At 42.7% G+C, this 24,455-nt stretch overlaps 1 protein-coding gene across 1 annotated transcript in view; it reads right to left on the bottom strand.

Annotated features, from left to right (window-relative positions):
* The window catches only part of SNTB1 (syntrophin beta 1), a 112,391-nt gene that overhangs the window by 32,291 nt on the left and 55,645 nt on the right, over positions 1-24,455 (bottom strand). Inside the window, exon 3 of the mRNA XM_027645616.1 lies at positions 9,403-9,610. Within this exon, the coding sequence (XP_027501417.1) occupies positions 9,403-9,610 (208 nt within the window). The remainder of the gene's footprint in view (positions 1-9,402; positions 9,611-24,455) is intronic.

Genomic DNA, 24,455 nt, shown 5'->3' with positions numbered 1-24,455 from the left:
GCTGAGTGGCTGAGCAGGATGGGACAATACTATGCAAAAAGACAGGGAAAAAACCCAAATGTTTCCCTCTAAATTAGAATATTTTTACTAAGAATAGCTCCATTTTTGCCAGAAGTTTTCCCTAGGGAAGAGCTTAGGGACCTGGGGAAAGAATGGCTGCAGGGCAGAGAGAAGAGGCTTTTTTATGGCCTATTCTGCTGCTTTGTGATCTATTTATTCATGCCATTAATCAAAAAGCTGAAATGGGAGTATTGTTGTGCTAGAAAAAAACCAAAACGATGACTGGGGTGAGAGAAATTCATACTGGGCAAAGCCTGAAGGTCAACACACCCTAACAGGCCCCTCCCTTCCCCGAACGTGATTTTTAACTTCAAGAGACAAAACCAGCAAATGAGAACAAGGTAACTTTGAACAGAGAAAATACATCTTGATGGAAACGTAATGTTTGGAGAATCTAGGATTTTCTAAGACAGACAATCCCTTTCCTTTCAAGCTTCTTACATGCAGCCTGTAATCACAGAAATGCAGACAAATGAGCAAATAGACAGAGTGCAAGGGCACAGCTCTTGCAAAACTGTTTCCCAGCACCCCTCACATCGCACTGATATGTACTCAGGGTAGATCAGCCCTGGGAATTTAAGAGTAAGTCTGCCTGTTCCATACAAGTGAAGTGGGATGTAGGGGCTGAAGGGTGTCCACAGGGCTGCTCAGGTCAGTGCAGTCAGTGGGGTCAAGGCTCAGGGCTTTCCTCTTGCTCAGACTGTTTTTGCCTTGCTCATTGTTTAGCTAAATTTGCCTCAAAGCCTTTATAGAAGCCTCCTCGCCCTGGACAACCACTCCACAGCGTCTCCAAATGCCCAGGATGAGCTCCACACCTTCCGCAACTTCATGCTGGTCTGCCTTCTCCCACCCTGCATCCCACAGCTGGGCAAGAACAGATGCTCCCCTTTTCTGCCCTGCCACTGCTGACACCTTACTTGCATCAGGATGAGAGGAGGCAGAAACACACAGAGGCAGAAGCAGACCAGTTGTTTTGGTACTTAAGCATTTAAAATAACTGGGAAGGGCACCCTCTGCTCCCCACTGACAGCAGGGCTGGATTTGGGTTCAGTAGAGGTCTCTGCTTCCTTATGCAACAAGTGTTTTATTAAGGGGATCATGTTGCATTTAAATCACATTTGAAAACAAAGAAGCATCACTGTCTCCAATTTCCTCACTGTCTTTCTTGCAATATTTTCTGTCAGAGGTTGAGAGAAAAAAGGAAGCCTTTTCCTGGCTCTGAAGGAAGGGGATCAAAGCCTTCCTTCACATCATACCTGTACCTTTGCTGCTTTTTTTTCCAACTGAACTTTACTGCAAATATCTTCAAACACAGACTTTCAAACCTGTGAAGCCCCAAAAGGTGAGCTGACCCAACATGGGAGCGAGGGCAGATGGACCCCTTTGGACAAATCCAATTGCAGCTGCCAAAGCAAAAGATGGAGAGGACCAACATCCTGAAAATTTAGCAAGATCTAGGAACAAAATTCCTCATCTACCAAAATCTAGAAAGCACCTTGTCCAGCAAAATCCAGCCCAGCCAAACAGCAGTTCCAGTTTGGGTTATCCAGAAGAAAGAGCTAAGTATTCATGCCATGGCAGCCACACTGTTAAAACAGTCAGTGCTCAGGATCACATGAGGATGTGTTCTGGACCACACCGGGATGTGGTCCCACCACCTTACCATGCTGGAGAAAGTGAGACGAACAGCTCCCACACCCCAAGGATGCACTGAACTCCCCACTTCCTTTTGGCATCCAAGCTATACCCCTCATTTCCCCTCTCAAACCCTGCCCTGGGTTTGCTGACCAGACATCTGCAGAGGTCCCTCTCACAGCATAGCCACAGGCCACCATGGGTCCCACATGTGGTTCATGTCCCCCTGCCTGCACAGGCACATGTGTCAGAGCAGGAGTCACATCTCTGGGCTCAGAATTCCTCCTGATGCAGGAAGGGAGAAGTTAAATAAAGCTGCAGGGTGGGATCACTATAAAAAGGAACTTTCTCATCATTCCTGGGGTTCATAGGAATAGTGATAGCAATACACTGTATTTTATGGAAAAAGTTAAGTCAGCCATAAGGATGGTTAGATTAAAACTGAGGCAGAGGGAGTATGGGAAGGGTGTGTTTACCTCTGCTGGGATACAACCAGAACTAATGCAGCCCTCATGGGAAGGGCAAGAGGACAGGGCCCAGTTTAAACTGCAGCTCAGTTTTGCAAGAATAATCTCGTACCTGAAGGCTACCACAGGCACAGGAGTGCTCACCTGCTATATAACTGTGCTCCATAATTATCTAATAGAGGGGTTTTCCTTCACTGTAACAGCCAACTGTACTGCAGAAATACAGACTTTCGAGTTTACATCTTTCATGCATTTACCATCATTTTCCTATAATTCTTCATTATTTACTTATTCTTCTTTCCAATCCCCTTGCAGCACATCCACCTGACTTAATTTTATGATTTGCTTGTCAGTCACTGGCATGGGAAAAAAGAGCATGTGTATTATGGATAAAGACTGGCAAAGCCTTTAAAACAGTACAGTGAATGAAAAGGCTGTTTTCAGCCTGAGCTTTCTTTAATGTAGTCATTTACTGAAGGTACCTAAAGCCAAGAAGAGAATGATGTCACTGCTGATAAAAGTGGCCTGTGGAGGAACCTCACTGGAGCTGGAAGAGGAAATTACTCTTCATGCTATTTCAGGTTTACGTCTTTCCTAAGAACAGGCTGATCGTTATCCCAGATAATGAGACTGTTAATGTAATTAAGAGCTCTGTTCTGGTGTTCTAGAAAACAAAAAAAATAAGTTCCGGTATGAATAGGCTGCAAGGTTAAGTGACATAGGAAAAAAGTAGGATTCTTCACTTGGATGTAGGTGCTCTACAGCAAGTCATTAGCTGCTATTTAAAAGTGGATTTCTAATTTAGGACACAATTTTCCAATTTGAGGTAGTATAATCTCCAAAAGGTCAGATTAATTTTAAGATTATGACCAGATATATATTATCAATATGAGAAATTGCATCCTTCTCTAACTACTGAAAACAGGAGGCCAGGACCAAACTGCCTTGCTCTTCTTCCTTGGCATTATAGGTGGGTAATTCTTCCAAATCTGCACAGATCATTAGTAAAGAAAACAGGGATTTATAGAAAAGAGGAAAAAAAAATCCCTGTAGAGACTAGACATTTCAAAGAAGACCACATTACAGGAATGTGTAATTTACTTGCAAATAAATTAGGCACTTCAGTAATAAGTTTTTGACCATATACCCATGTTTCTAGCAGGCTATTTATCTGGTTAAATTATACACTGATTTGTACTGGGTTAAGAACAGTACAACCCAGAGCTTGCTGCAATCTCAGCCTAAACATGCACAGGTATTTTCCAGGCCCAGAAAAAAGACCTGGGGATTAGCATAACTTGGATTTTATTCCCAAAAATGCTGCTGTTTCAGATTGCGCAGCCTGACGAGGCAGCCACCCCACAGGAAGAGTTACACGCTGCCTAATGAAGCAGCAGTTTCCCAATCCCCTCCTCCGGGCCACAGGTTCTCACGACTTGTCTTGCACTGGGATCTGCCTTTGTCATAAAATCTGCAGAAAGCTAACGGTGTCCCTCCGAAAGTAAGGAGTTTTCTACCAGCACTGCTGGTAGAATGATGGAAGAGCTGAGAGTGCTAAGGGGAACCAGCTACAACCACAGACATGGCTGTGCCATGTTTTTTAAAATGCTGTCTAGCAGATGCTGTGCTTCAAGAGAAGGTGGCTGAAGTCAGATATAAATAAATAAAATCAGATAAAGTCAGATTCATAATGTTACAAAATATTTTAACTATGTGGTGGGCTGGTGGTTTTCTCATGCAAAGACATTTTAAGCTCACTTTTACAATTTGGAAATTATATAAAACTTTAAAACTGAAAAGTCATTTGTCTGTGATGAGAATAACAATGCAGCTCTGTTGCTGTCTACTTATTTTGCTAACCAGTGAACATGATTCCAAAGAAAATGGTAAAACAGAAACATTTTCACTTCACACTGGGGAAAAAAACAACCTCAAATACACTTCCATGTCATTTGCCTAAATCTTGTTTGGACAGCTTGCACGTCTCACAATATTTCTGTTATCACTAACTCCTCTGAATTAGAGTGAGAGCAGGAAGATAAATATAATACTGCAACATACAGCTTGATACTGAAGAAGATCACTCTGCTGTGATGTGCCTCACACTTCAGTGCTAACACAATGATATGGTTATCTAAGGTTTGAGGAGACTGAACAGCCTGTAATACATTAGCACACTTTTCATTTTGGAGATAGTGTCAGGAGCTGAAAAACAACTCCAATTCACTGTGCTGCTTTGCTTATTTCCCCTCCAATATCAGGTCTTTTCTTACCTCTAAAACCCACACCAGATTTGAGGGAGCAGCAACACGCTTGCCCTGCCCAGGCAGAACAACATGAACAGGAACCAAGTGCTAGGGTTAAGATCTAAAGAGAAAAGCCCATAAGAGCCTTTTTTCTGTAGCTTCAAAAATTAACATTCTGAAAGACAACTTGCAGCATTTCCTGTTTTTAAGTTTCTCAAATGAGCTTAGAGATAATTTTTAAGAGTCCACTCTGCCTGTAAGACATTTGACCTCCAGAGAAGAAAAGAGTCTCTGCCTGCAGAAGCACTTTCTCCTTCTCCCAAACCTACATTTAAAGTGTCACTGGCTCAGAGAGAACAGGGAGAGATGCACAGCTCAGTGTTTCATTTAGTTTTGGGTTTTTTTTAACAGACCAGCTTGAAGCTGGCGCCTGGCTACAGCTTCAGCTGCCCCTGAAGCCAGTACTGCTTTTGCTTGTGTGGTTGACTGCTGAATTGGCAAAAGCTACCTTTGCAAAACCCCTTTTGCCAGAACACCTTTTTGCGTTTGCATTAAAGAGGCAAAAATTTAGATAAGGCTTTTGCCAATGATATCTTGGTCTACTGGAGCAGATGTTAGAGAGTGATAAAATAAACTACAATTTCCTCAGTGTTTTAGCTCTCCTCAGACTTTGCTCCTCGTGAAGGAACTCAGTGGAAGCTGGATAAGCATATGGGGAAAAGAAGCAATTCCTGCTTTAGCTCCTCTGTAAGTCATAAGATGTACAGAAGTATTTAAAAAAGGGGGAAAGAAAGCTGGAGAAGACATTTCTACAAGGGTTGAAAGCATTTCTGGAAAGAAGAGGAACAATTAACATACACGTGGAAAAGTTCCTCAATCTGGATGACATTAGTAACTTGCTTTTTTTAAATTTAGGCGCTAAATGTATCTTTATAGAGAGCAGTAAAAAAAGAGCCTGGAAATATTAAAACCCACATGTAACTGTTCCCTCATGCTTTGTACAACTGTTAATTGTACAGGTCTTGCTGAAATGAAAAGACAAATACAGAAAATACAGGGTGATGAGGAGTGCACACACTTCATTACAAACCAGTACTTGATATTTCTCTTAGTTACAAGAGAAGTTTGAAGACGTTGGTGACTAATACAACTCCCTAATCCTTGGTCAGCTTTAGAAACCCTCCTCATGAGGTCAAGGTCAGGACAAGGTTACTTCCTTAATAAAAAGAGGGAATATGCCATCTCTAATGATTGCTTCTGGCTGTTTCTCTCCTTATCTGTAAGAAGGCCACAGTGAGCATTTGCTTTCTTAAAGTGATGCAGAGCTCTTTGCTTTACCTGCAGATGGACCCCTGCTGCCCACCCCAGGGCACAGCCAGGGACCTGAAAGTGGATCTGCAAGATGGATGTTTCAGGCTGAAGACCACGAATTTAGGGCTGCCTTCACAGGGAAGTTCAGTTAAGGTGGTAGAATCCTGTTAGCATTCAATTACTTAGTACCTTAGATAACCTACTATTTATTTTAATGTTACCCACTGAGGGAGGCTCCCCTAATGAATCTATTTTTGTAGTGTCATGAAGGCTGAAGTTTAAAGCTAAGTTTAGAGTAGAGTCATATAGAAAATGTCAAACCAGGAAATAGCTTAATGAAAGCAGAGAGTAATCACAGCAAATTACAGTGAAATATCTATGGGATTACATTTTGCATTCCCCAAACAAGCAGAGGAATTCATCTCACTTACAGTCGTTCCATTTTGCTGAGAATTCACTGTAAGGATATGCTATGTCAGTAACATAATACGATGCCATAATAACTGTCTTAAAAGTTGCAGTCTAAGATGCTTTTTTGACCCTGTGGGAAGCCCATGCTGAAGTAGGCTCGTGGCAGGACCAATGGCCTCATGGAGAGAGGAGCCCACCCTGAGGCAGGTTTCCTGGTAGGACTTGAGACCCCACGAGGGATCCACACTGGAGCAGTTTGTGAAGAACTGCAGCCCATGGGAAGGACTCATGTTGGAGAAGATCATGGGGAACTGTCTCCTTGGGGAGGGAGGAGCGGCTGAGTTCACTTGGTCTGTTCAGTCTGGAGAAGAGGAGGCTGAGGGGAGACCTCATTGCAGTTACAACTTCCTCATGAGGGGAAGAGGAGGAGCAGGCACTGATCTCTTCTCTGTGGTGACCAGTGACAGGACCTGAGGGAATGGCCTGAAGTTGTGTCAGGGTAAGTTTAAGTTGGATATTAGAAAAAGGTTCTTTACCCAAAGGGTGGTTGGGCACTGGAACAGGCTCCCCAGGGAAGTGGTCACAGCACCAAGCCTGAAAGAGTTCTAGAATTGCCTGGATGATACTTTCCGGCACATGGTGTGACTCTTGGGGAGAGTCCTGTGCAGGGCCAAGAGCTGGACTCTGATCCTTGTGGGTTCCTTCCAACTCAGCATATTCTGTGATTTTGTGACCCCATGCTGGAGCAGGAGAGGAGTGTGAGGAGTCCTGCCCCTGAGGAGGAAGGAGCAGAATAGACAATGTGTGATGAAATGACCACAACTCCCATTCCCATCCCCCAATGCCACAGGGAGGGGAGAAAGGTAGAGAAAATCGCATGTACAGTTGAGTCTGGGAAGAAGGGCTGGGCAGGGGGAAGGTGATTTTTCTCATTAGCCTTTTCTGGCTTGTTTGGTAATAAATTCAATTAATTTCTCCCCAACTCAAGTCTGTTTTGACCATGATGGCAAGCGGTGAGTGATTTCTCCCTGACCTTATTTCAACTCATGAGCCTTCCTTTTATTTTCTCTCTCCTATTCAGCTGAAGAGGGGGAATGGCAGAGCGGCTTTTGTGGGCACCTGATGTCCCACCAGGGTCAACTGACCACACTGGTATTCACGGTGTGCTCCCACAAATCACTGCAGAATTTAATCCCTCTCTGCTGACAAACTCAGGTTTCACACAAGGACCATCTGTAGTCAGCACATCATCTAGTTGCCTTGAATACCTCCTTTGAAGCAGTATATAACGAGTTTTCACATATACAGGATATGCACCTTCTTCTCCCACCCTGCAGGTTATCACTCTTTCATCCAGGCTTTCCAGCCCACAGTCCAGTTGTAGCACTAACAAGAGAAAAGGAATTTCACATTGCTTTTTACCATATGTAGGAATTTTCTCTACTTTTCAACAGGTGTCCAACATGAGAGAAGGGTGGGAACTTTTGACCTCACTCCATTACTACTGCACAGCTCTGGAAGGTTTTTAGTGAGAAAACATGTTGGATTTTTAGTAACAATGTCACTGCAAATCTCTCAAGGCTAATTTTTGGTGACAGTCACTGTAAATGCACTGGAACATACACAGAGCCACAGCATGACCCTAATAAAGGCAAACCAAGTTTCACCATTAAATTTCATCAAGACCTTGAAATGGTCTATAATGAGTAACATGAAATAAGATTTTGGTCCACAAAATAATAAAAAAAAAAAAGCAGAAAAAAGCATGTGAATGGGATATTGTGTATTAGCAGTAAGAAGAGGAAATTCATAAACCAGAAGCATGCCATGTGTCCATTTAAAATGATATGTGAAAATTATATTTACAAGATCTACGTGACCTGCTACAAAGCAGTTACCCTTTCAGAGGAGAGGATTTTGTAACGGGAAAAGCCTCTTATATTCAGCTTTTCATAAGTTTATAGAAATACAAAAGGGAAAACAAGATTAAAGATTCCATGGCTGTACAGTTTAATACTGTTAAAATTTACTTAACCAATTCTTTGGTGCTTTAACACCAAATTATTTCCCCAAACTTTTACATTTTTTACAGTACAAAGCCACAGAGTTGTGTTGTCATCCCCACTCTGCAAGCCTGGAGGGAAGGACAGGAAAACATACAAAATGTGCCTGAAAAGTTTTGTAATCTTTGTGTCACTGCAAGTGGCGTGGACTGACCCGTGTTTTGCTAACAAGTAATGGTGTGCCTTCTTAAAGGACACTAGATAGAAATATGGCACCTGTGCCTGTGGCTCACATATTTTCATCTACAAAATCCAAAATGGAGTTAAAACATACAATAATTTTTTTCAGGGCAATTGCAGTCAGTTTTCCACATCTGTCCTGGATGCATGGGTTGAAAGGGCAGTGTGTACATAGTGGCCATTTTTCCACACACTCCAATTGGAGAGGCACAGATGCTCTGAACAGCTGCCCAGGCAGTAGTTGGATGGGAATTATTTCTAGGTACAATTCTAACACTGTTACTGAAGTAAATCCACACTTAGCAGTTGGTACAGTGCCTAAAACAAATTCTGAGACTACTGATTTAAAACCAGATCATTTCATACTGATGCATTCATTGAGTGGTCAATCCACAGCCCAACAGATCCCAAACTACTTTTGAACTGAACACCAGGTTTCCCCTGTGGCGTAAAACCTTTTGATACTCAAACTTTGGAAGATGGGTGAAAGTTGCCATTGCAAGCTCAGCCTTCTACAATGCTCAGCTCAAACGCAGGATTGCAATTAAAGAACAAGCTCCTAGGCTTAATGAGGACATCACCTCCTGCTTCAGACCATGCCCAGCTCCTGTGGCCAGGCACAGCAGAGAGGTAGACCATGGACCAAGTAAGTGGGTACTTCCCAAGCTGGGAGCAGGAAGGTGACAACTCATATACATCATGGGACTCATAACAGCAGGTGAGCTTGGGGCTGGTCAGTTTTTGTGACTCACGTCCTGTACTTGAACTTGACATGACACTTTCTGCTCTCCTGGGAAAGTCATTGCTAATTGGCATACAGAAGCAAAGACTATGAGGACCTTCTAGTTTTCTATTTGTTTGGGTTTTTTAAAGCACAAAAACTGGCACGTTAAGAAAACAAAGGTCTTCAAGGAAAGCTAAATCAAACCCAAGAATCTCATTTAGTCTCCACTTCCAGACACATCTGAATTCAGGAACATAGTGCAAGAGACAGAGAGCTTAGAAAAGAAAAGAAGAATGTTTTATTACCTTTTCTGCAAGCCAGCCTAGATGCCTAATCTCTCGACTTCCAGCAATCCCTGTTTTACCCAGCTGGTCTCTGACCTCTGCAATCACCCTGGGGATGAGCTCATTGACACTGGAGTGGATGGCATTGAACCAGGCCTGGGCTGTTGCTGAATCCTTACTCCTGAGCACCACAGTGTGCTTGGCATCAGGTGAATGAACTTCAATAATTCTAGAAAAATGGGGAGAAAAACATTATGTTCATTCATACAGCATTAGGCAGCTAAATTTATTACCTCGCTTAGTGATATCAATGAGATAAAAAGAACGATACTAATATTGAGACCTAGCACTAAAAACTTACTTTTACAACACCTGAATACAGTAGGATCATCTTAACTGAAGCCAGGTCTGTAGTGGTATTATGATAAAATCCTTGAGAAGGGGATTTGCCAATGCTGATGCAACCCCATACACAGAATGTCAATAGGAGTTTCAAATATGTAGGCAAGAGCAACATTCACTCACATGGCAGCCACCCAGAAACGCATGGAAGATGATTGGGGAGAAGCCAGGGATAAGTGGCTGCCTTCTTTAGCTGGCCATCATGGCACAATCAGACTTTTTCATTTTGTTTACTTTACACCTACAGAGATAAATGAAAACCATTCCTCCTCCCAAGTACAGACATTCTCTTAGGATTGCACTGTAGTTTCAGTGACACCACTATGCATTAGCCAGAGGCTACTGCAACTGGCCTTCTCCAAGAGTTACCAGCATCCTCAGTGCTCCATTTAGATCCTGCTAAAAATGGCAGCAAGAAAGTGCTAACCACAACCATATGACTGCTGCTGGCAGGCATTTTTTGCAGATTTTCAAACTCCCGTGGAAAGAGATGAGTTTTTATCAAAAATCTATGCCTACTAGACCATCCCGTGGGTTTCCACCCCACCACTGTGGCTTGAAATGCACAAACGAACACAGTTTTCAGGAAAACTAATCCTGTTCGTTGTGGTTATGGGACATGTGCCAACACCTTTGCTAACAACAACAACAAAAATGCTTTGACAGGCAGCTGCAGCTATTTCAGCTTTGTTCTCAGTGAAGTTATTAGTTATTAGTAGGGCTTTGTGTGCTCTTTATAGCTTTGTGGGCCATTTTTACTTGAACATTTGTTAAATAACCCGCAAAGTAATAGTCTTGTTTATTTTTATGTGGCAATTATAAAACCAAGCTCTGGCCATTGCCCATCAGTCAACTCTGTATCACATTTGTGCATTTTCATTATAAAGGTACAGTGACTGCCCCTGAATGTTACCCTCACAAATTCGACCTGGGATCTGAGCCTAAGCACATACTTCTGTCCTGAGTATGGCTGCCCAATCTCTGGGACACACAATGACTCCTTTCTGCAGCAGAAAATTAATTAGTTCAGTGGAATTTATTCAGGTTGAGGTTCAAACCAGTACTGTAATGCAAATATTTGTTATGTAATTACAAAATCCTGCAATTTGGAGCTTAACTAACAATTAAAAGGTTTTAATTAATTGGTTAAACCAGAGCAGAATGCAGAACAGAGGGTGACTCTATCTGCACAGCTCTCTGGGGCTCAGAGAGCAAAGATCACTGGTTTCATGTTTGTCCATTTTGGGAAGGGGAGGTCTCCATGTAGACACTGTTCTAAAGATAGAAAAGGTCATGATTTTCCAAACTCAGCAGCTGAACTGTTCAGGGTCCTAAATCATTGGATAGCTTAAAAAGTGGGCTGATTTTTCAGAAAGCGCTAAGCCAGCACAGTAATGCATGTTTCCTCAGTAAAGCTGCTGCAGCTCAGCACTGTCTGAAAAGAAAGGTTCTTATTTAGCTGCTCCAGGATGCACCAAACATTCAACTTCAGGTACCAAAATAAAATTCCCTGTCAGATGATGCCAGTCTGGTGAATAAGAAAACTATGTTTGTAGATAGGCATGCTCCCAATCACACTCTCACTTTTTCTGAACTGGGAGAAAAAGTAATCTCCCTGATGGTTATGATTTAGCCACTTGTGTTCACTGATTATTATGGTCAGGCACAGCTATCACAACTTGTTCTGTCTTCCTACGAGAAACACTGCTCTCTCTCTGCCATCTGAACTGGAATTTCAGCTTCTTCTTGTAGGCAGCCATCAATGAAAACAAACTTATGCAGGCTTGGATTTTCAAAGTACATTGTGGTAATCAGTGAAATGTTGCTTATTATCTACAGAGCACTTTTTGGCAGGAGATCTTACAGCATATTACAAATGAGGTCAGTGACAGCATCCCCATTTCACCACCAAAAAAAGCAGAAAAGTGAAGAACCCAGACAAGGCCAGGAGCAGCAATTAGGATTTTCAGCACTCTGTCTCCCATTTTAATATTTCTTTTAGAAACAAAAACTATTTGAACATTACTGAAACATTTGTTGAACCAGCATTGTGCTGGTTTTGAAAAATGTTAATGCACCATATGGATGGTGCAAAACAATGCTCTTTACAAAGCCTGTGGTTTCTATACGGGAACTGCCACCTACAAAGTCACTGCACATCAAGCAGTAAACAAAGTGCTGAACACGGACTATAAAGAGTCAGAAGAATGTGCTGCTCTTTCAGTTGCAAAGGAGCAGCAGCAAACTTGTGTGATTTCTTTGTAAGTTAGAATGTAGCAGGATTTGGTTTAAAAATAAATTATCTAGATCTGAAAGAGCTTTCAAATGGCAACTGCTTACCTCCAATTTGTAAATTCTTCCTTAAAGCAAGTGGATTAACATACAAACAACTATTTTGCTACTTGGGCCTTCACCGAAGTGTATTTCCCTTGATGGTGACTATTTAAGTATTTGTACAATACTTACAACAATGAACATTTAGACAGCTGTTAACAATTCTGTTTCAGGGTTCTAAACCATGCATATTCTAATATCTACACGTTCAAATGTGATATCAAAGTATATATTCTGGTATACATATGCATACACACCTACTGAGCCATGCTTGAAAAAAACCTCTTAAAATGGAGCTGTTTTGGGGAATGTTTGTCAGTCATCAAAGTTTGCTGGTGATACACTAACAACTGCAGAAAGTCTACCTTGTTCCCTGAGCTGAGTAACAGGACGACTGGACTATACATGTTACACTTCTCAAAAGTTAGTTCAAAACACGAATAAATGCTGCTTTGACAGTTCTGAAACTGCATCTTTTATTTATGGCACTTGCCCAGTCCCAGAAATACATCTGCAAGCATCACCCCTGTGCAAGCTGCTAGGTAGGGCACCTTTTATTTACACACCTTAAGGATGACAGTCTAAATCCTCAACTGTCTGATCACTAGAAAACTTTTGGAAACCAAGCTTGCAGATTTCCACTGAAGACCCAGGACTCCTGTCTCCACAGTCAGCTGGGATGGAGATACTAAAAGAAACTTAAAATCTTCCCAGAAACCCATGGGCTCTGACAGCAATCAGATGCTGAAAGTGCTGTGTCCCTGTAAACTCTTCCCTTTTCTGCCTTTCAGCCTACGTTGCTTTGATTCACAGACCATTTGGATGATGCTTTCTGTATAGCAGCTGACTGATGGCATTTCCATACTTTTTGAAAAGCAAAAAAATACCAGTGACCTTAGTAAACTGCAAGACTAAAGCACTTAAACATTTCCAGCAGTCCAGCCATTGTAGTTTTGATTTGTTCCCTGGCTAAACTGACCACCGCTTACTGACTTCTGTTTATCTGCAGTTCAGTGATAAAGTTCCCTTAATTCCCCACTGAATTGAAATATTTAGGGCAATGCCACAGCTGTGTTTATTCTCACACTCCACCACAGTTATGTAAATACTGCATATGGAGCTGTTTCTGATAAAGCCCATACCAACCCAAAGGAATTATACGTTAGCTCTAGATGACTGCCAAGATGTGCGGCATCTCTCCAGCTTGGTAATGCATATGAATGATATCACATTTTCTCAGAGATCATTTGGCAAACCCTATAATAAAAGAGTAATTTTCTCTCTCGTTCTCAAAGAGTCTCACTGAGCCAAGGAGTGTTTCCAGCATCCCCTTCTCCACTTGCAAAATACGGAGGTGACACAAAACCCAGTGCCTCCAAATGCTGTAACCTGGCACATAAGAGGAAAACTCCATCCCGCGCTTCATCATCCAGACTTTTTACTTTAAAGAGGATCAGAAAAAGCTGAAAGCAAACATTTGATAGACCATACTCATTCCCCATTTGATAAGGCCTCTATCTGTAGGAGTGTTCATTATTTAAGAAATAACTTTTATCAAAACTCTTGAAAGCACTTCTCCCACCAGCATTGGCTCAGCACCAAATCAGGCACTGAGTTACACTTCATGCCTGTTCCTGGGTCAGATAATGCATTCAGTGACTGATTAAAGTGTGGAGTAAATCCCTTGAAGTTAATGATAAGCTGGAGCCAGAGTTATTCAAGTCCATCACGCTACTTTGATTTTGCACCGGCATAGCAGGAATAAAACAGTCTGTCAGTGACTCTGCAAACTTGAAAATGAATCAAAGGCCAAACTGCTCACTCCATCTCCTGCATCACTGTCTGCACATGAAACCACAGTAAGTAATTTTATTTTTGAGTGTACAACAATAGGAGTCTTTCCAGGAAAAAGGCAGACTTAGAGGAACACAATCTGATTTAAATAGTTGTAAGTTTCGTTATTAAATAAATTTTAAAAAAACTGTTAAGGTTCTTTAGAATTCCACATGCAGTATCAGGAGATGAACCAGGAACAAAATATACTCAAATTCAGAAATGAAAACTTTGGGTTTAGTCTGCAAGGAAAATATTCCAGAGAGGCTGTTAGGCTCACAATGAATTCCCCAGCATACTCTGAAGAAGCATCTTCCTACGATTAACCTAAATGGAGGTGAAAACAATTTTACTAAGCGAGCCTTATTTGGTAATCAAGTGGAATTTTTCTATGTGAAAGTTCCTCGGTCCCCTTGCTGTCACAGGAGCATTTGCTGTATTAATAGTTACTTGATGACTTTCAACTTACAGTGCTAAAAGTATGTAGATACTTGTTCCTTGAGAGCTGGACTAGAGGGATGTCCAACTAGAGGGTGTATATATCAGTACTGAGCTGTCACACTTGATTTCATTTCTATTTGCCACCAGCTGGGCTTTATTAAAAGGGATATCAGCAGACTTGTGCCACATGCAAGAAAAGAAAGGTTTTGTTTCTGTAATGGACTTGCTCACACCACGGCGTGCTGATGCCAACCGATCTGCAGAGCACATCACACACTGCCTTCTCCACCCAAAACAAGTACAAAAGGAATTGAACAGTATATTAAAGGAATTAAATGTATACATATGTTAAGGAGCAGGACTCTTAGCCCACACTGCCTGAAAGACCTCTTATCTTTTACTTTCTTGAATTTTATTTCATAGTCTGGTTGTAATAGTGCTGAGAATTGGTAACCTCGGAACACACAGTGCAGTCTTCTTCACAGTGGATTCAGCACCAAACAACAGCAAAAGTGCTGTTTCAAGGAGCAGCTGGGGTCAGTTATTTGAGGAAAAAAAAACCCCACCAACAGCATTATTTCATAGGCATGGCAGGAATTTGATTTAACCTTTAGAAGATGCTGTCTGAAAATTTAAGGCCAGAAGATGTTGTGATCCGTGTGGTCAACGCACTGACCACAGCTTCCTGAAGCAGCTGTTTTACCTGAAGCAAAGCCAATCTCAAAGCATCTTCTGCAGCAAAGAAACCTTCTGCAGCTGGAACTGCATCTGGGCTAAGCAAAGAGCACCTGACAGCAGCTGGTAAGAGTGGCAAATGACCCCTTCAAATTGAGATGAGGGTGGAGGGTCTCATGCTGCTGCATAAATAAGAGATCATGGTCTTGGAGAAAAACTAGATGTCTTCTGAGAAGGAACATCACTGTTGCTGTTAGGCAGTGCTGTAGTAGGACCCAGGGGAAAGAAGAGGACAGATCCACAAGCCTGGGTGAAAACAGATACGGAAACAGGAAAAATAATTAGGGCAGCTGATAGATCATCTCTGACTTATGGATGGATTGTCACAGGAGAAAGTCCTGCTGGAAGAGAGAAAGAGCCCATCCACCTTATCTAGAAGGACGTCTCAATGTCTCATTATTTTAAATACCTACTTTTTGGCTTCCATGATCAAGAATCCCAGGAATCACTGCTTAGTTGCCAAGTGAAGCAAAACAGAGGCCAGACAACCAAGGCAACAAAGCCACAAATTCACTCGGGATCAATTACTGGCTTCTGAGTGTTGTGGGAAGAAGCACCACCTGCAGATACTGGCAGCTTCCTTGGGGACTTTCTCTACTGGCAGTGAACTCATCTTCCCATTGAATAGACTCAGGGATTGATGGAAAAGCTGTATGTTAAGTGATGAGAAGAAGTAGCAACTTCACCACAACTTCTACCACAGTAAAACAGGAATTTCCATCATCAGAAACGATGTGCAAGAAAGCTAGAAGAGAATGTAGGGTACTAAAATGGCAATGTATCCACAACCTAAGCACTAAACATCAGCCCCAGCATTTACCAACACTAAGCTGGGGTACCTATGGTGGCAACCCACCACCCAAGGCTCATGCTGAGGATGTAATTTGCTGCCATACCAGTGACTACACAATGTGCAGGAGGGAGTAGCTTTAAATACACTAGCTGAAATTCCTGCTCCTTAATTAATGGCAGGTCAGGTCAGATCAGAGCTGTAAGACTGAAATCCAATTTGCAGACCCGCTGATAAGCAAGGGAAAGCCCAGCACTGAGCACAGGACAACAGCTGGGTCTTGAGGTTGTCACTATCTCCAAGTCATAATACAATGACTCTGGGGACTGGGAGCATGGCAGGAAACTGAAACTCTTGCATATCAACTTACTTTGTTTGGAAGATCTTAGGGGTCTTAAAACTGCTCTTCAACATTATTTAGCAGCAACGTGAATGTCAGCACTTACATAGCTTTACAAACAGACACACATAAAAACGTGATGAACTATTTGTTCTCTTCTGTCCTGCCCTGCAGCACTCACACTACTCTTGGGGAAGGGAGAAAGCCCCCTGTCATTATGTCAAGGGAAAAGATGGGACTTTTATTTTTTTTCCCTTCAAGACAATAAGACAAAACTAATCCCAGATTCACCAGGACCTGCACAAATTGAAGATCAGTCACAACACGCTGTAACTATCCAATTCTACACTGGTATCCCAAACATCCTTCAGGAAAACTCAGCGGTATCCACTGTATCCCCAAATACCGGCACGTTCCCCCAGCAATACCCTTCTCAAACTGTTGCCCAGAGACTGCAGCAGTCTTGAGGACATTAGAAAGCTATTTTAACATGATTTAACAGAACAACGATTACACCCAAAGTAAAAAAAAAAATAATGAACATCCAAAGTTCAACCTAGTTTGTTAATGTATTTGTGTATATGCTAGATACCCTGGAGGCTGTTCTGTGGAAAACTGCCTTTGGATTGTCTGGTGGATATTTTTCCTTCTTCTGAAAAGAAGGAAAAAAAAAGCCGGTGATTTGAACTCAGAAGAGGCAAAACCACTCCTCTCTATGGAAGAGATAATCCTACAGAGGTGCCTGATCTCAGTGGCCTTTCAAAAAAATAGACAAAATAGACAAAAATAGGTATGACCGAGAGTAAAACCAATGGCCTGTTTGGCTGCTGGGGAGTTTCACAAATGATGGAAAATAACCATTCCTAATAATGGGGAAAAAAATCACCATTTCTGCCTACAGAGCCTTCAGAGCTCCAGCTCCTACAGGTTTGGAAAACTGCCCCCTCAGGGGTAGGAGACACGGCAAATGCCTTTTTAGTTAAATTGCCTAATGTCTCTCAGCTTGAAAGAGAGAACAGTAGATAAATCTCAAGTGCCACCTACTTGTTCATCTCTTCCAATAAAGAGCTGATTTTGTGAGCAGATTAGCTGTTACAGTACTATAAACAAGAACACAACGAGAGACATCCAACTCCACACAAAAGGTGGATTTGGATCCAATATAGTAAAATAGTTGGGAGCTAAGGTTATAAACCCATGTTCATCTTGACCTTAAATTCACAAGCCTCTGTGGGCAAGGATGTATAAGGTATCACAGTGTCCTTCTCAAACAGACTGTGCACGCTGTGACAGCACAGAACAACAGGGTAGTTTAATGATGAGGGGTGAGTCAACCAGAGTTTCACCCTGATTATTGTCATTTTTGTTCTTTTCTGGATTTGAATTACACTCTTTCCAGTTGCTTTACTTTACTGTTGGATTGCTGATACAGTAATCTAAATAGATAACAAACACAGCCCACCAGGGGAAAAAAAAAACAAACCAAAAATTCCTGATATAAATCAGGACTTTGACTCTAGCAGGCTCAATAACTTCTTCAAAGGACTTATTGATATTCAAATAGTAAAACATGTCTGTACCAATAATGATAATTAAGTGCCTTTCATCCAAGGATCTCAAGCTGTAGCTCACAACAACACTGTGAATTAAGTATGGTCTCTCCATTTCAAAGAGGTTTTATCTACAGCCAGAGAGCAGCTCAATAATGACAAAAGGAGCAATTCCTTGAGGAGGTGTGGAGGGGGATTTTTTAATACTAGTAATGCACCCATTATATATCTTTACCTTTGCTCTACCCCATGCATTCCTAAGCCCTTTATCTTTCTGTCGCCCATATACAACACACAGTAACAGAAAAAAGACCCACTAGGAAAAGGAAATTTTCACCTCCCAAGGAAGCCCTACAGAGCTGCTGATGTCCACCCAGGACTGACACAGCTCCAGCATGCTTCAGCAGTGCCAGCACAGTGATGGAAGCAGTTCATCATCTCCTCAGTTCTGGGTCCAGGTCTCAGCCTTTACCCAGCACCTAACCCCATCTGTGCTTGCTACTGCCAGTGTCACTGACTGTGCCCAGTGTTATCAAACCACCTCTTAAGAGGCAGAAAACAAGATAAACGTGATCTATGCTCTCCAAGAGCAGCTGTAAATCATTCTGGTACTATGGTCACTCTGGGGCAGTGCTCTGCCCTCTGCAAGCCCCATACACACATGACTCAGGGAAACCATTTCCCCAACAGCAAAGAAAAATCCAGGCTGCAAAGCTGCACACCTAAACCACACAGCTTTTTGAGGAGAACCCAGCATTTGCTTTGTGCACCAGTGGCTGCTCATACCTGGCAGCATCAACGTATGGTCCTGTTTACTAAGCAGGAAACAGGCAGGGTGGAGGCATAAGCCAGACCATGTTTTCATTTAGACATCTAGAATCTTTTCCACTTGCCTCCCTGCCCCCTCAGTTGCCCTTAACTTATATAGGCAGGAACATGAAGAGATACAGGAGCTCCTCAATCTTTCATCCCCTCATAGAATAGAAAAGAATCAGAACAGAACAGAATAGTTCAGTTGCAAGGAACCTACAATGATCACCTAGTCCATCACCCTGACCAGTTCAGGGCTGATCAAAAGTTAATGCCTGTTATTAAGAGCACTGTCTAAATGCCTCTTAAATACTGACAGGCTTGGGGCATCAACCACCTCTCTAGGCAGCCTGTTCCAAGGTTTGGTCACGGTCTCAGTTCAGAAATGCTTCCTAATGTCCAGTTTGAACACTTCAAGTCTTGTAATCCTTTTAAAGTAAATTAGCTGTACCTTGTCTCAGTAGTGAAACTGGGAGTGTTGGCAGGTCCTGAACTATGTGTGGTCATGTTTTGTAGAGTTTTACTGAAAAGGCATGGAGTTTCTACTTGTACTCCAGACATCACCTCTATAAACACATACTGAGCCTCACAGATAAAAATGCACCAGAAAAAGATTCAGGAAGTCAATTTTTGAACACTGCTGTCCTAAACTAGCATCCCAGATCCTTGACTTTTACTTCAAGATGTTTTCTTTTTATTGCATCTTTACAATCTTCTGGTAACTTCTTACATTTGTTGTGAGCATTCATGACTTAAGCTTTTTGATGCAAGGACTTGTTTCTACTAAGTCATATTAAATCTGTTTGAAACTCAGTTTTTGCCCTAAAAAAGAAGCTTAACTTTTGTTTTCACATCTTATTGTAACAGAAGTAAATACATGCAAATTCACCAGAATTTTTTTTCTATTTAAGATTTTGAAATGCCATTTCAGAATCACACAGGGCTATTTCATGCTTGCATAAATTACATGCTTATACACCAATTACATTTCAAAATGTTAAATCTCACTGAGTCTGTTACTGTGCACTACTGACATGTTATTAAATAAAGTAAAAAGTATTTTTATAAAAGAATGTGCGCAAAAGGAACCATCTTTGGGGAGTGACAGCTTTGCAATAAATCTTGCAAATACTTCTTTCAGTGAATCAGTATTTCCTAATGCAAAAACAAAAAAAAAAATAATGAGGCTGCTTAACTCTATTGCTGCCTTTGGGTAAATAGGTCTCGGTCTGTCCTGTCCTGTCCCTGTTGTCTTGGGAAGCTCAGGTAATGCCCAGACACAGCTCTGTGTGTAGAGCCCAGAATGAATGGATACTAGGCAGTTCCTCAGCCGCCTTGTAGTCAGCTGTCCTTGGCTGAATACCAAGCACCCACCAAAGCTGCTCTATCACTCCCCTCCACCCGTGGACAGAGGAGAGAAAATATAACAAAGGGTTCATGGGTTGAGATAAGGACCAGGAGTGATCACTCATTGAATACCATTATGGACAAAAGAGACTTGAACTTGGAGATATTAATCGAATTTATTACTAACAAAATCAGAGCAGGATAATGAGAAGTAAAATAAATCTTGAAAACATCTTCCCGCCACCAGTACCTTCTTCCTGAGCTCTACCTCCTTTCCCTCAGCAGTGCAGGGAGATGGGGAATGGGGGTTATGGTCAGGTCACCACATGTTTCTACTGCTGCTCAGGGAGAGAGACCTTCCCCTGCTCCCCTCCCATGGGAGACAGTTCTCCATGAACTTCTCCAGTGTGAGTCCATCCCATGGGCAACAGTTCTCCGTGAACTGCTGATCACTCTGCCATGGAATGCAGTCCTTCAGGCACAGGTTGCTCCAACGTGGGTCCCCTACAGGGTCATAAGTCCTACCAGGAAACCTGTTCCAGAGTGGGCTTCTCTCTCCATGGATCCACAGGTTCCTGCCAGGAGCCTGCTCCCTCATGGGTTGCCATGGGTTCACAGACCTCTCTCAGGCACCCACCTACTCTGGCGTGGGTTCCTCCACGGGCTGCAAGTGGATCTCTGCACCCCCATGGACCTCTACAGGCTGCAGGGGCACTCCTGCCTCATCATGGTCTTCACAACAGGCTGCAGGGGAATCTCAGCTCTGGCACTTGGAGCACCTCCTGCCCTTCCTTTTTCACTGACCTTAGTGGCTGCAGAGTTGTTTTTCTCACAGATTCTCATTCCACTCCTCTCTGGCTGCAATTATTTCTGTGCAGTAACTTTTTTCCCCCTTCTTAAATATGTTATCACAGAGGTGTTACTATCATTCCTGATTGGCTTGGCTTTGGCCAGGGATGGGTCCATCCTGGAGTTGTCTGTCATTGGCTCTGTCAGACATGGGGGAATCTTCCAGCAGCTTCTCACAGAAACCACCCCTGTAGCTGCCCCACTACCAGAACCTGGCCATGCAAACTCAACACACCTATAGAACACACCTGCTCAATTTTACCTTCTGATTGTAATTCTCAGTCCAACCCTGAAATGCACAACAGATAAGGAAAGTTCCTTATCTGTTTCTCCATGTGTCCTTGGTGTGAAGTCTATGAGCTGTAGCCGTACTTGCTATGGTGCTGCTACTGTGTGCAGCTGACAGCTGGCACCACACTGCTGGGAATCTGTCTTGGCCCATTTTAACTTGCTTCCAGACCAAAGCAAACCTTTCCCATTGGAGGGCCAAATCTGGTCAATGAATAACTCAATCATTAAGACTGGACCCTGGCAAAGTTGCCTGTAAGGATCACACTGCTCTGGACTCCTGACACTGGAAAAACATGATGTGTGCACATTAAGTGCTGACAGGATCAGGCCCACACATCCTGGGTTTAGCTGAAAGAAGTGTAAGTAGGATTTTAGGGTGACTTCAAAAGCAGACAAGAAAATCTTTTCAGTCCACAAAGTATGGTCTCATTCCTTCAGGGAATGTCACGTCTCCCGTGCCATGTATTGTATTATGTCCCAATACTTTAATAGCACCAATAGAAAAAATTTCACCTCAGAGACCTAATTTTTTTTTCTCCTATTCCTTAATATCATCACCAGAAATTGATGAAAAGCTTTCTACATTGCAGTAAGATTTACTGCTTATTGGTATCACTACCTATGACCATTCCCACATGTCCCTTCATTGGGAGGGTATGCTCCTCTGTGAGGCCTGACATTAACCATTACTGCTGCCACCAAAGAGGTCATTTATTAGTGAAAACACAGGCAAACAACTGATTTTGGTAGCAATTATTTTAAGCACTTTTTTCTAGCCTAAAATATAACAATGGGCCCTGCATCTGGAGGATAATGACACAGATGCCACTAAGCAGCTGTCATAGTTTGAAATTGCCCCTCCCTGAGAGTCTGGGGGCTCAGAGGTGATTGGGTGCCAGGGCAGTGTTCCCTGGAGAGCCAATCACCATCCATGTTGTTCGCTGCTGCTCAAAATCATATATTACAGCACCAGAAGCTGTTGGCAGTTTTGCTGTTGGTGTCTGCTGTGTGTAGGTGGAGAAGGCCAGGGGGTGGTGGGCTCCTTCTTCCCCCCTTCCGGGGGAAGGAGAGCCCTGCGGCCCCCCAACTCTGCCTAGGACAGAGTTAAGAGGCAGCATTTGGAGTGTGTGCTGTGAAGGAAATGATTCACAGCACCTGAGGTAAGAGGGAGGAGGCTAGGCCCTCTTTCCCCCCCCTGCAGCTGCGGGATGCTTGGGACAGTGTATAACTGGACCAAGCTGCCTGTGGCCAAGGTTAGGAGGCTTCCCCCCCACACACTGCATTGAGGCTGGTAGGGGGTGGATTTTAAGGCTCAGCATTTGAGCAGAGCCACATGGACGGGCTGCTAATGAAACAGCTCTGAGCCAGGGAAAGGAATCCCAGGTAAAATTGGAGACGGACCGGAGAGAGGCCTGGAGGATGTCTCTGCCATGATCTAAATGGAGGACAGCCGAAAACCTGGAGAAGGAATCAACATTCCAGGACGTGTATGTTGATAAGCTACACTGCAGCAGCCTACGAACTGAGGTGTGAGACTGAGAAAGAGAAATCACACAGCAGACTGAGGAGAAAGGACTCAAAGCTACTTTCTTGGACTTTGTGAGGAAGGAAGGATTTCCACAAACAGCTGAAGGTTGGTTAGGGAATGTTCAGGGGCCCAGAACACTCCCAAGACAGAGAGAATACATTACCTGGCAGCTTTGAAAGGCTTCTCCTGGACTAAAGTTAAAGAGAGGGGCTTAAAAGGACTGATAGAAGTGTAATAATATATATATAGTTGCCTTTAGTTTGTATAGTATTTATTTGTGTAAATAAATGTATATACTTCCCCTTCCCCCTACAAAAGCCTTTGGCCTGAAAGTTTCTCTCCGGTGTTGGGATAAATTGTGGGAAGGGGTGGGGGGGAAACTTGGAGATTGGATTTTGGATTTCTAATGTGGCTCAAACTGCCACAGCAGCTCTGAATCTTTTCTCCTGATGCCATGTCTATATTATTAAAAAAAATTCCTACACACTAAGTATGGCATTAATTTGTATTAAGGATCTTCTCCTTGTTATCTTATGGCTTTTTTAATCAGGTGACACAGAAGACAATTCCCTACCTCCTCCAGAGTGAATCCACAGGAAGTGTAGCTGACGGAGACATCTGAGAACCTCTGGCTCTAAAAGCACCAAACTTCAGTCTTGCTCCAACATAACAAGCTGACCAAACCAGCTGAGATTAGACACGGACCTAAGAATCTCTTAACTGGTGTGAGTCTTCCAGGAGAAGAAGAAATCCTATGCAGGGCTACCAGCTCTAATGGCAAAAACAATTCTCCTCCATGCCCATTAAAGCCACATTTCACTGCAGCTTTCTAAGAATTGGAGATAATTCTCTGCCAACAAGCAAATATTTCCGTTTAGGTCTTTTAATATATGTATCTTCTCATGCTTAACATCCAACCAGTCCAGGCTGATTCCACAATGCTGCTATGACATTATCCTCAGCCTGCACTGAAGAAATAGCTGCACTGGAAAACTCAGGCTTTTCACGCCCATGTTTGTTCTTAGATGAAAATTAGCTCAGCTATAATCCAAAGGAGCCCTTCTATGGCCAGCATATGCTTTTGCAGTCTGCCAGCAGTGCTCTCCTAAAGTCATCCAGCAAAGTGACACCATCAGTTATAAAATCTATGTGTGTCAGGTCACTGGGGTATGAAACAGAAGCATTGTAAGCACGTAAGAACATGGTTTGGGCTCCGCTGTGAATGAAGATAAAATTATTTTTGTGGAATCAGATTACTGTCTTGGGATGCATTCCAGTGGGAAAGGATTGCTGCATTGTAGTAGCATTTCTCCTGGGAAATACGAGTTCCAGTACTCAGAATTGTTAAAAAACCCTGAAACTGGTAAAGATGGTAATCGATGAGGTGCTGCTACTACACTACAGCTACCACAGTGGTGAGGTACTGCGGGCTTTGATGGAAAAATCCAGCTTAGACCGCACAGTGCTGGACCATAGTAACAATCAGAAGACTATCTTTCCACAGGAAATGACAGTAACACAAAATGAAAACCATGATAACAAGCAAAATGACTCTCCCACACATTACTTCCTAGTAACACCTAAGAACACACACATTTGTAACATGCTTCAAAAAAGTTAGCTCCGTTGCAGAAGTATCATGAGCAATAAGTGTGTGTCCCTCTGAGTCAGCCCTCCTGGCCACCAAACCAAACTGAGGACCAGGAGAGTGACAGAAGCTGAAAACTACAATATGGTCCAAAGAAAAGGGGAAAAATTATGACAAAATGAAGCCAAAACATGCAAAGTATCATTACACTGTATCAATTCAAACAATGTGACCTG

This window comes from Corapipo altera, unplaced genomic scaffold (genome assembly GCF_003945725.1).
Source record: "Corapipo altera isolate COAL_440 unplaced genomic scaffold, ASM394572v1 51, whole genome shotgun sequence".
In the NCBI taxonomy this organism is placed as follows: Eukaryota; Metazoa; Chordata; class Aves; order Passeriformes; family Pipridae; genus Corapipo; species Corapipo altera.
Note: the sequence above shows the minus strand (reverse complement) of the source record. Positions and strands in the feature narration are given on the sequence as shown.